Genomic DNA, 12,567 nt, shown 5'->3' with positions numbered 1-12,567 from the left:
CCCGAAGGTAGAAGGCATAAGGCAGTTACTTCACAGAGGAGCAGCTTGCATCCTTTGACAGAAAATACTCTTGAGTCCCTGGAAAAAGCCAACTTTGAGCACAACTGCCATGGGAACCGATGCTGAGCAACCCAAGTTCTCTGCTTATCCTACAGCAGTGCTCATAGAGTGGCTTAGAATCATTCATTCTGTTTCACCAGTGAAACATTAGGTAGCTCACAGAGGCCGAACGAGATTCCACAATGTCAAAGTCTGTGGAACTTTCCTTGACTACCTGTGTGTCCAGAATATAGGTGTCTCCTCTTGGCAATGTGGCTATTGCTTTTAGCAGGTGTTTTGTTACAGCAACAAGTAACTATCCCTGCAAGGATAATGGTCACAGTCTACCAGAGCCACTGAGGCTGTGACCTTGGAACATTCCTTACCCTGGAGCTGACAGTAATATGAAGGACATAGTCTGAGCTGTCCCTTGGGAATGCCCATATTTCCCATTGCTGGGGTCCTAAAAAATGTCTCTAAACGCCTCTGTGCAAACCTGGTTTGCTGAGGCTTCCTGGATAGTGCCCAGGTCTGTGGTACAAGATTATGCCAGGAGCTCCCCAGTGTGCAGCACAGACTGTAGCTGCTACATCGTGTCTGCCAAGTATTCCAGATCCTAGAGCCAATCACCTGTGCTCCAGGCTGCTACCCTCCCAACACAGGAGCTCCCTGTGCCCATTCAGAAGGCCCAGATTCATTTTTACCCACCCACAGTGACCTTCTGGGCTCAGACCATCAACATCCCCAGGGAGGCAAGGCATGCAGGCTGTTCTCACAGGTGCAGGAGGCACCAGATTTGAGGCAGGAGGTCCATAAAAGCAAAAGTTGCTCTCTTTGCAGCTTTCACCCAAGTGCATATGCTGAGGGTACTGCTTTCCTTGACTGTGGGGTAGAAAGGGCACACCCCTTAAGCAAGTTTGAAAGGTCTTTGACAATTTGGGTCTTGGATTCATCCATGCCTTTTCGTAGCTGTTCTCCAGGTGGAAATGAGGCTGTTTTCACTGTGATGTCTTCCTTCCTGGTGCAGGGGTCACTCCTTTCAGCTTCTATAAACTGCATCATGCAAACGAGAGCGGGATGTCTCTGTTAGGTCAGTCTCCGCCGATGACATCCACAATGTGTGTGGCCATGTTTCTCTGAGACCATCTAGAGATGTGAGTTCTGACACAGTCCAGGCATTGGTCCCATTCCCTTTAGCTTGGAAGTCTGTTAGGAACTTCTGGCAAGGACACATATTCTGTCCTGAGCAGTGGGCAGCTGGCCCCCGATGTCCACTGTCCTGAGTGGTGGGCAGCTGGTCCCCTGATGTCCATTGTCCTGAGTGGTGCGCAGCTGGCCCCCCATGTCCACTGTCCTGAGCGGTGGGCAACTGGCCCCCGATGTCTAGCAGAACTGCTACCGTCACTCACTGCCACTCCAAGGTTGCCACCGCGCTCAGCATGTGCTTCGCACTGCTTGGGGCAGATGACAGTACAAAGGGCTGCAAGTCCTTAGCCATGACCCTCAGCCTCTGGGCGCCTGTGAACAGACCACACTATCGCCCTGACCAACGTAGGGGGAAACTGCATGAGAATAACATTTTAAAAGCTATCTTTAACTTCACAACTATTGCTTACGGAAATAGAACTATGCAAACATTTTCACATAGAGTTAAATGTGAGGTTTGCCCATGATGGTAATTACACAGAGCAGATGGCAAGGCAGCCGGTTGGTGGAGTTAGTTCTGTGGAGACATGGTAGTGATGTCAGCTTGGGCTATGGGAGGGCAGAGATCAGCAGTGCTCCAAACGGCTAAAGGTCCTGCTTGGGGAAGAGTCACAGAGGAAGTCTGAGGGAAGACCATGGTGCAGGGGCTACTGTGACTTCTGTTCCACCCTTCATGGGAACTTAAGGAGGCTGCTGCTGTCTGGTGCTGCTGTCGGGTGGGTCTTCTGTCTTCTGTCTGTACCACAGCTTTCTTTGCACATTGCATCTTCCTGGGTCTGTCCAGGTCCTACCCTGAGTACAGGCTAGCACTTCTCTTGACATCTGCAGACCGGCAGGTCTGACAGGCAGGAGACTTCGTCTTACACGCCACCACCCCTGCCTCTGTCTGGTGAGAGTGGTTACTACTTCAAAAGCTGAAACCCCATGATCTGTCCCTCTCCCCCACCCAGGCCCTCCCACTCACATCCAGACACTGGCCACAGGCTACCAACAGGTGACACTTTCCAGAGTGCCCCTCCAGCCCACACCTGGGATCTGCCCGTTCTTGATGTCTGATCCTCCCACACCCCAAGTGACCACATGAACACTCGGGTCAACTGAGGCACAGGAGGCTTAGTGACAATGCTAGAGAGTAACGGAGAGTGAGCTCGGCCTGGAGCAAGGCGGGCAGGGGGCGTGTGCTGGCCCATGATGTTCGTACTGTACCTCCAGCATGACCACACAGATCTGCTTCACACACTGGATGATGGCTTCCGGGGTCCCTGAGATAGTCACTGCCCGCTCTGTGGAGTTGGGCAGCATATCACCTGCCACCTGGACCTGAGCACCTGTGGACTGCAGAGAAGGGGCATTGGAAGGAGAACAGCACCACACACCTCCAACTCTCGGGGATGCATCCAGAGTGGGCTGCACCATGAAAATCCTTCATTAGGAACAGGGCCTTAGCTGGTCATCTTGCCACCCAAAGGTCACCTTCCTGTCTCCTCTCCTTCAACCCTGACTCTGCACACCTCTGAGGGAGCTATGACTTCCTGGAAAGTGCCACCATCTCAGCCAGTGTGCTGGACAGGAGGCTCTGGATCTGTAGAGGAATCTATAGGGAAACAGATAGGAGTGCTCTTTCCAACACCACGAACTCTTCCTCTCTGGAAGCAGGTTACATGGAGGCCAGGAAGCCAGAGTCCTGCCTGCTTTTGATGTGTGCCTACCACGTACCTCAAGTGACTACTCGGATTCACAGACCTCAGTGACAATGTTAGGAAGCCACACACATAGTGAACCTGGCATCTTCTAAGTCACAGAAGAGGACAGGAAGGAAATCAACAAGGGGTGGATGCCCTCCTGCTTAAGAGAAGGGCTTGGGCCAGGCATGGTGGTGCATGCCTTTAATATCAGCACGCAGGAGGCAGAGATAGGTGGATTTCTGAGTCTGAGGACAGCCTGGTATACAGATAGAGTTCTAGGAGAGTCAGAGCTGTTACGGAGAAGCCCTGTCTGAAAAAACAAAACAAAACAAAACAAAACAAAACAAAACCGGGGGACGGGGGGATGAGGAGAGAAGGAGGAGGAGGACCTGGCCTCCCTTGAAGTAAAATGTTTTCAATGTCAAACCCACATCAGGTTCAGGATCCATTGGTGTCATCCCAGGAGGTAGGACCTGACTGATGGACAAAAGGGCATCTCTTAGCAGAGTGTGTCCAGAGCCACAGAACTTGGATGCTAAAACCTGTCTGTCCAGGGACCTCCACCCTCATCCTTGCTCTTGTCCTTGGCAAAGCAGAGCTACTCCTGGCACAAGTCACTGTGTGCACGTGTAAAGGCGGCAAGGTTCCCCACATCCTGTATTTCACTGGTGTTATGTTTGCAAACCCGTTTTGAGCCATCAGGCTGTGCAGTATCGGTGCATACACTTACAGATTGTTTGGGAGACATGCAATAAGGGTGGGCAATACCTCCCGAATTTCCTTGATCTTAGAGCCGCCTTTCCCGATCAGGGACCCACACTGGCTGGCAGGGACCACTAGTCGCAATGTCACTGGGGGCTTGCTGGTGGCAGGGCTGTTGCTCATGGAATTAATGATGTCCTAGGGAGGAGAAAACAGGCATGTTGGATTCATATTAGTGAGCATCCAGTGTGGCTTGGGAACACTGTGAGGACATGTAAGCAACATCTCTGCCCATACCTGCTTTCCTAGACACTGGGAAGAACTCAAGGAGCCCTCTCCCACATAGTAAAGGGACTCGGTAAGAGAACCAAGGCAACCATGGAACCTTCAAAGCCAGGCCAGGCTTAAAAGGAACAGGAGATATACGCCAGATGGCCATATGAGCCAACAACACACATTGATTCACAAGGCTGGGTGGTCAGGAGTCACAGGGAACTCAGGACAGGTCATAGGTTAAGAAGATACATGATCAGGTCTGACCTTAGCATGATGTCTACTGGGTATGAGGATGGCAGACAGATATGTAAGGCAGACTTGTCTGGGGCCAGTGGAGAGCAGGTGGGTGGGAGGGCACTCCCAAGGGGCGTTACTAGCTGGTCAGATGGAATTGGTGAGTACAAGGCCTGTTTCCATGAAAACCCAGAGAAGCCTCTACATGAGGGAACCTGATAACAGAGGATGCAGCCTGAATTGGGGGAAAGCAGCTGAGACCAACATACATGGCTATCCTGGAGAGCCACACCCAAACCTCTGGAGCATGGGGCTAAATGGCCAGAATTTGACCTCATGTCTTTCTCCACTTCTAATTCTCAACTACCCAGAAAACAAACAAATCCTCCCTTCTCCTGGGTGATCATCAGGGAGCCTTGCTTCTAGTGAGCCGCTGTTCCTACCCAGATGCTTTATCTGTTGCAAGGGGGACAATGGCTAACCCTCGCTCCATCCAGCTCTGCACACACACACTTCAGCTTCGTTTGGGCAGCTTGTTCCTATCTCCCCATTTCCTCTTGGCCTGGACTCAGCCTCTATCCAGACAGAGTACCCAGAGGCCCCTGTGCCTGCGGTTCAGCTCTGCATCTAGAACCACCCTCTTGGTTCTGCTTGCTATTCTACGGTGAACTTGGGCATGGCCTTTCTTCCCTATGGTGGCACGGTGCGACTACGATGTGCTGTGCTGTGCTGTCCTCGACTGAAAAAGACTGGCTAGCGAGAGATGCAAGACACAACTGAGGGCGTTTTCAGGCCCCGTGTCACCTGTTGAGCAAAACAAGGATGGGCGGAATGAGAAGGTGAGACTCACTCAAGCCTTCTGAACCTCTCAGTGGGTTTTATATATGTTTCCTGTCTCCTGGGTTGAGGGTGTTTTAGCTACTCTATGTGTGTTTCAGGAGGTAACAAAGCATTTCCTTGCAGAAAGCTATAGCCATTAAAGTTGCTAAAAATGGCTTGGTTTTATTTAGTTTGGGAGCATAGCAACCAAATGTCAGGGCACACACTTTGTAGGAGCCAGCACTTAAGAACTCTGGAGATGGGTCCCTATTACTAACACTGCCTCCTTACCACCGTGCTCTGGGAAGCTAGAAGGATCACCGGCAATTAAAATTCCCAAAACTTTCAGGGCTGGAGGTGTAGTTCAGTGACAGCATGTACTTAGAATGGGCGAGGGTCTCAGCTTGATTCCTGACATAAAAGTCCCTTAGACCCAAGATAAACCAATTCTATGGCCATACTGGCCACTACTTACAGATACTTTCTTCCTGTGATTGGTCAGTCTGAGTTTAGGGATTCCGTGCTGATACCACATCTGCCCTGCTTCAGGTAAAGGGTTCAACATTCTATGAGAGGCCTCAGACTGCCCTGTCTAACATCACCAGCTTAGGCTGCTTCCCAGGTACTTCTTTATAACCTCCCACCAGGAGGCGCTGTCTCCCCAAGAAAAGCGTCTCTGGAGCCTCACTGAAGGAGACAAATCAAACAAAAACGCAGCAATGAAACTCCAGGGAGCTTAATGCTTAAGCCTTCTTCCCGTATCTCAACTCAGACCACAATCCAGTATTCCATATAGTAGAAAAGTCGCTCCAGAAGACCTCAGAGCAGAGGGCTAAACAGACAACCACAGTACACTAGGAACTATGAATGGTGGACTCTCTTCTCCTGAGATCGCATCCCAACCTCCTTATCTAACTCATTTGCTAGAGCTTGCCGTCTTCCCAGAGAAGGAGCATGTTTCAAAGGCACAGCAAAGGGTGACACGGTGGCTAGGGAGAGTTAACTGCCACTAAATGGAAGCCAAGCTCTTTGAATCAGGGCAACAGCAAAGATGCCTGGAGAAATATAACAATTAGCAAGGCCACTGTCATCATGGGCTCAGAAGTGTATCAACTGTACCAAACACTTCCCAGGGCAGAGTCTTGAAGAAGAGAGGCTCAGCGCTACCTTGCTTATCCAGGATTGCTAAGTAGAGGGTACTTAGAAGCCGTGAAGCTGTGTCCAAGTGACAAAGAGAAGGTGAGTCCACATCCCTGGATACAGGACAGGTTTAAAGCACTCTCTAAACTGTTTTGTAAATTACTGCCAGTATCAATGATAAGGCCCACAAGTTTACTGTAAGCATTAGGCATATGAAATTTTGGTTCCATAATTAGAAGCCACTGAACTTTGCTATCTGAGCTGCCTTGAGCAAAAAGGACTATCAGCTTTGTGTCTGCAGCAGCCATCTGCACACGCATGGACACCTTCAGACAACTGATACCAGCGCCAGCTGCCCTGGCTCCTGAAGGGGCAGCCCTACCCAGGGCTGTTTGAATAGCTGTGGCTGATCTTTTGCTCTCGCAAGCCCTGAGAAGCTACTTGTAACCTGGCCAGAGGGGCTGTGCTCTCCCTGCGGAGGCAATATTCTATATCACTAGTCAAGGCTGTGGCTAGTCCCAAATACAAACCGTAGAGACAGTGATTGGTCCAAACAAACTGCTGTGATTAGCCAAATGAGTGGTTATGATTGGTCCAAACACTCCTTTTCAGGTTCTTAAGCAGGTAGCTCAGGCTTACGCGGGGACTCAGCCCTGGTGTTGGAACAGCAGGTCCAGTAAAGACATGTCACAGGTAGTCATCCCTTGCTACCTTTAGTGGTGCAGGCTTAGCTACTAATACAAAGAAAAAATCAGCAAAGACAGAAGAGCATGGTGGTAGTGGCAAAGATGGCAATGGGCACAGCTTGACAACTGGACAAATGCTGGCCTTCAGCTTTAGCTCTGGGACTAGAAAAAGCAGCGGCTTGATCCCATGGGCTCCACGTGAACCCAGTCTCACTGACACCATTTGTACAACTCAGAAACTCAGTTAACATTAGATCCAGTGACACCTGAACCTGACACAGATACCCTGCTCCCTGCCCAACACCACACACAGACACAATACTCTTTGATGTTCTTAAGTCTTTTTTCCTTGGCTAGCCTCTTGCAAGGGCACACGTGAAATTCAGCATGCAAACTGGTGATGGTCAGGCCACGGGTGCCATGAGAACGGCCCATACCGCTATAGCAGCTTCTCTGGCTTCAACCCAGGATGATTAAAGCTTGGGTACCCACCGTTTCCTTACTGCTTGCTCCCAATTCTAAGTCAGGGACCACCAAAGAAAGCAAGTCCTCTTGCTCTCACGTCTCTTGCAGGAAGCCTGGCTGCCAGGGAGTTAGTTATCTCCAGTTCTCCTACCCACACCCATTCTTAGGGCATACCTAAAATCTTCCCTGTATCCAGTACACAATGCTCCCCTCCCCCAGTGACATGTGATGGAGATTGATATCTTTACAGCAAGCTCTGTATATATAGTCCACTGTTACCATTTAGAGAGGTTGCTTATACCCACAAAGCCCAAAAAATCTGACCACAGCCTCTCATTTATGACAGAAAATAAGATGCCAGTGATCACCATATGTGAATAAACATTAAATGGAAACACTGAAACATGAAGAGTAGCTCACTAGAGCACACAGAAGCATCACATATACGTGTGTGTGTGTGTGTGTGTGTGTGTGTGTATCTCCCAACCTGAAAATCCACCTCTACTCCCTTTTAAGACTCAGCTCTCTAAAGTTCCCAGGGAGGAGGCTGCTGCAGGGTGTGTAGCTGAGCCCGGAGTTGTGCCACCTAGGGCTTTGTCTGGGGCCATGTGGCAGACAGAGCAGTGGGACTCTGAAGGTTTGAGTACAGCCTAAGACAGTTATGTGCCCGGTGGGAGGCCTGTGTGCCGAGGCTCTGCATGGAAACAGAAAGGAGGCGGGCTTCTCCACTGCACGTGGTAGAAGTGGCCAAGTTTAGGAATAGAAAAGGGTGCTGACCCTCTAGCTGGACAGAAGCAGGGGTGAACACCCGGGGGACTGAAGGAGAAGAGAATTCTAAGGTAGTCTTGTCACAAAACAAGCCAGCTCCTGGGCCAAGTCAGGCAAACAGATGGATGGGCGTAGGAGCCGGCTGGGCCTTACCTCCTCAAACTTGTACGCTATCATAGCGAAGGCCTTGAAGATGGCATCCGTTGGGCCTGTGATGGTGACGATTCTCTCCGGGCAGTTTCCCTCTGAGATGTTGATCCTGGCGCCACTCTAAGGTGAGAGAGGAGGAAATGCAGCTGGCAGAAGATGAAAGTTTCTCTGGGCTGGCAGACAACTTCAAGCAGACACTAGTGCTGAGACATGCTTGGAAACCTCATCCTAAATAGTGAAATCCTTGCCAGAAATCCCAGCAAATTGGAATTTTCAGGTTTTGTTGTTTTTAAAAATAGTCTCATGTAACCAAGCTGGCCTAGAACTCCCTGTGAAGTGGGAGAGGATAATGGCACTGAGCTTCTGCTCTTTTGTCCCTGTCTCCTTGGGGCTGGGGTTACATGTATGTGCCTCCGTGCCCTACCAGAGTAGAATGTTAATTAGTAAGAGTCCTAGTGACTGCTAGGAAAACCTGTGCCCTCTGTTGATGGAGGAAGGTCATTGGTTAAATAAGAGAAACTGCTTGGCCCTCATTGGTTAGAAGATGGGTGGGAGAAGTAAACAGAACAGAACTCTGGGAGGAAGAGGAAGTGAGCTCAGAGAGACGCCATGCTCCCAGCTCCCAGGCAGATGCACGCGATGAAGCTCCAACCCAGGATGGACAAAGGCTAGAATCTTCCCGGTAAGCGCACCTAAGGGCGCTACACAGATGATTAGAAATGGGCTAAATTAATATGTGAGAATTAGCCTAGAAGAGGCTAGATAGAAATGGGCCAAGCAGTGATTAAATGAATACAGTTTGTGTGTTGTTATTTCAGGCATAAGCTAGCCAGGCAGCCGGGGTGCTGGGGACGCAGCCCCGCTGCCCTTATTACTACACTCTGTAGTTGAACACTCCGTGTGGAGCATGGCAGACAGATTTCCCCTCCTTGCCTTGCATCCCTGGTACACAGGCAGGTCCATGAGAGCCACTAGCAGTGTCACCCCATCCCGGCCAACCTGACCTGGGGATAGGACGTCATCTAGAATAAAGCACACTCACCTCTTCACGCATCTTCTTCACCGTTTCTCCTTTCTGGAAATGGAGACACAGAGAAGGAAGTCTGTCACTGCTAGGTGCACAGGGGGACATGGGTCTAGCTCAGCCCAATCCTGGATGCTGGAAGCTGCTAGCATGGTGAGGGGCTGCCTGCCTCTGCCTCTAGTCTACTCCCCTTTGAGTTAATTGGTCTCTTTACTCATTGGGCCATACAATCCTGGGGTACCTCAGAAGAAGAAACAAAGGCATGGGTAAGGAGGCATAGCCACCCAGAGGTATAGCTGGCCGCTGTGAATTTGATCAGAATCAGGCCCATTTTCATGACAGCACCACAAATATTGTACCAGGGTGGTCTATTGCCAGGGGATGCCCAGCAAGGGTTAAAAAAAAATACAGCATGCTGGGAGGGCAGCACCTGGTCCTCAGCTGCTCTCTCACACAGGCTTCTCACTGGTCCTTTTCCCATGGAAATGCCTCATGCTTTAGTTATAAAGAGGAGCTACTAAGCTCTTGAAGGTCATTTTGATTATAGGAGTACTGATCAGTGCAAGAATGGTGACACTTCCCGGGGTCTGAAACCCAGATGTACCAGCCACAGAGGTGGTAAGAATAAGCTTCAAAGTGGTGACTGACCCTGCCAGTGCACAGAAGAATGCTCCCTGCATGGTTCACCCAGAGCCAAGAACAAGAGTCATGACACTGTTGTTTAGGCAAGGAGAGGGCATGAACAGGGCTGTCAGGGCAGAGCTCTTTGGCACCCTGACTTCCCCTAGCACAGTATGCCTGCCGGGGCTGTGAACCTGCTGGGGCCAGGCAGCACCAGCAGTTACTGCTGTCTTTGTCTATCACTTTATAGAGACCCCGAGAAAGGCAGAGTTCATTAATTACCTTCCCAATGATGCTTCCAACTTCCTGTAGGGAAAAAAAAAATCAAGAAAGATGACGTCAATCACCATGGGTCTGAGGCTTCAGAAAACAGTCTATCTGAATGAGGAGGATTTACGGTCTTTACAGAGTTGGGGTGGAACCAGGGCCTTGTGTGTACCAGACAGGCACTCTCTCACTGAGCCACTCACTGGCCCCACAGGACAGCCGAAACTCTAGGGAAGAAGACTTGCCTTTGTTGGGCTGCCCAGCTCCTCTATACCCAGTTGACCAGGGCTGATCAGGTACAGAGCTTAGCTTCATCAACAAACTGCCTGGCAGGAGGGAAAATCACCCACACATTTAAGGAAACCCTGCCACAGACGGATGGGAAAGAACACCTCAACTCCTGTGATTTGCTTTACAATGTGGGACACCTGGAGAAGCCACTAGCACAGTCCCCATGATTCTGCCGTTGTACTTTAATGCCTGCGGGGACCAGTGCTCCCAGCCTGTCCCAGCCCACAGGCCAGCTCCAGCAAGGTTATCATGGTGTGTCACTTGGGGCAGGGCCAGCCTGACTTCCTGCCAAGGGAAATAACTTCTTTCAAAATCTGACCTGCTCTTCCCACTATAAGCAGGCCCTCAGCAATCCAGAGCTGCTGTGATCCAAGAGGAAGGTGTGGCCCAGGCTCAGGAAACAAGGAGGGAGTGCTTAGCCGCAGCCCTTCTGTCACAGGAACTAGGGGCCAGTCTACCGTGTGGGGTGTGCTACGGGAAGGGAGGGGAGGATGCTCTCCATCACAGAAAAGGCATAACTGAGTGCAAGAGGACATGCTTCTGGGAAGCTGGATGTCCTAGAACTGTCACTCTAGTGGCCACCCCTGGCAGGAAATCTTGCATAAAAGCTGGGAGCTAGATTTCTCAGGGTAGAAGCAGAGAACAGAGCCAGCCTTGTCTTGCGGGGTGGGGAGGTGTGACTGGCTACATCCTACAGGATGCGGGCACTAGGGCACTGAGGTATAGGTGCCAGGTCAAGCAGTCTTGAGTAGCTCTAAGAAAGGTGTAATTTGTACTGCACGTGCAACACCATTGCAGTTTTGAGACTGTGTAGCACAAGGAATACAGAGCAAATCCCTGGCGGGCGGTGCCCTGGTTTCTGCCCCACATCACCTTTCCATGCATCAGCAGGCGGATGGTCAGGGTTACGTTCAGGCCACCTTCTGAGACCTTAGATTCCATCTTTCCTCCAAAGTGTAGCTCAGGGTGGTGGCTTAAGGTGCTGAGAGGAAGGATGGATGGGGCCCAGATGGCGTCACCTAGAACAAGAAGGGACAGCTGTGACCACGTGTACTCTTCTTTGGACCTGGAACCATGTTCTGGCCTCCAGGAGAGGGGTGTGCCACTGTCACCACCATAGGAGACACGCAGAGTTGTGTTCTAACCACGTAACCCTGTAGACTCAGTTTCCTTCATCATGGCCTCTCAAATGCCAGGCAGCCTGAGGCGCTCTGGGGAAAGCCAGTGCTAGGCTACCCAGCCTGGTGAGCCCCCGTGTTTCTTCTGTCTACTTTCCTGTCACATCAGGGGGCAGACTCGAGGGTACCCTGGCCCGCCCCTTTGAGAGCCCCTCTTTGCCTACAACTATCTAGAAGGCTCCTGTACTTGTGTCCCTTTATGCGCGGTTACTGGCAACCTTCCCCAGCGTGAATTCAGTCTCTGGCTGCTGACCGGCTGCTGTTCTCCCACAAAAGCTAAGATGCTCTGCCTGCACAGTGCTGGTCTGTGCCATTCACAGGCTTTATGTGGACGACCTCTAATGGTCAGTTTCACGGGATAAGTTAAGGCTTCAGCTTATCTGCAGGCAAAGATTACAGGTACCAGAGTATTTGTGGGAAAGTGACACGATGACTTTGTGCCAACGTGGGCGACCTGGGACCAGGCCTTCCTGGTGAGCAGCTCTTGTCTCTCATCACTGAGTTCTCCACAGTGATGGACCAGTACTTATGAGCCAGCCAGCAAGCAAGAGGATGGTTTGCCCCCATCAGGGAAATACCAACAGTGCTAGCTAGGCTAGGGCTTACACCCGGGAGGTCTAGGACTGACGGTGGAGGCTCGGGGAGTGGCTGGGGAAGCAGCGGCTCAGATAAGGTTTCTAGAAGCAAGAGACACAAGCTATCCATTCTCAGGAGATGCTCTGGAGCTGGCGAGCATGCGAAGAGAAGGAAACCAGGAATGAAGGACCTCAGCTCTACAGGAGGTCGGGCTCTCTGGGAGCTGATGTGGCTGCTCGCTGTTCTGGGTAAAACGCACAGCAGATGAGTTCTGCTGGCCAGGACATTTCCACAGGCCCCGAGGAATGCTGGACCCCGGCTAGAGCTCACAAAGAAGGCTCTCAGAAGGAAACAAGCATCTGGGCTCAGGAGACTGATGCAACACCAAATAACACATGCCTACGCTGACAGCCTGTGACAAGCCAAGCCAAGCCCTCTTA

At 51.0% G+C, this 12,567-nt stretch overlaps 1 protein-coding gene across 11 annotated transcripts in view; it reads right to left on the bottom strand.

Annotated features, from left to right (window-relative positions):
- The window catches only part of Pcbp3 (poly(rC) binding protein 3), a 179,209-nt gene that overhangs the window by 21,828 nt on the left and 144,814 nt on the right, over positions 1–12,567 (bottom strand). For all 11 annotated transcript variants that reach the window (XM_041634963.1, XM_041634969.1, XM_041634968.1 and 8 more), the window contains 6 exons: positions 11,247–11,392; positions 10,098–10,121; positions 9,213–9,245; positions 8,174–8,290; positions 3,699–3,830; positions 2,452–2,580 (listed from right to left, as the gene is read on the bottom strand). In XM_041634963.1, coding sequence (XP_041490897.1) covers positions 2,452–2,580; positions 3,699–3,830; positions 8,174–8,290; positions 9,213–9,245; positions 10,098–10,121; positions 11,247–11,392 — 581 coding nt within the window. The remainder of the gene's footprint in view (positions 1–2,451; positions 2,581–3,698; positions 3,831–8,173; positions 8,291–9,212; positions 9,246–10,097; positions 10,122–11,246; positions 11,393–12,567) is intronic.

Source organism: Microtus oregoni, unplaced genomic scaffold (assembly GCF_018167655.1).
Source record: "Microtus oregoni isolate MIOR12 unplaced genomic scaffold, Mior012 000046F_ref0000063, whole genome shotgun sequence".
Taxonomy (NCBI): domain Eukaryota; kingdom Metazoa; phylum Chordata; class Mammalia; order Rodentia; family Cricetidae; genus Microtus; species Microtus oregoni.
Note: the sequence above shows the minus strand (reverse complement) of the source record. Positions and strands in the feature narration are given on the sequence as shown.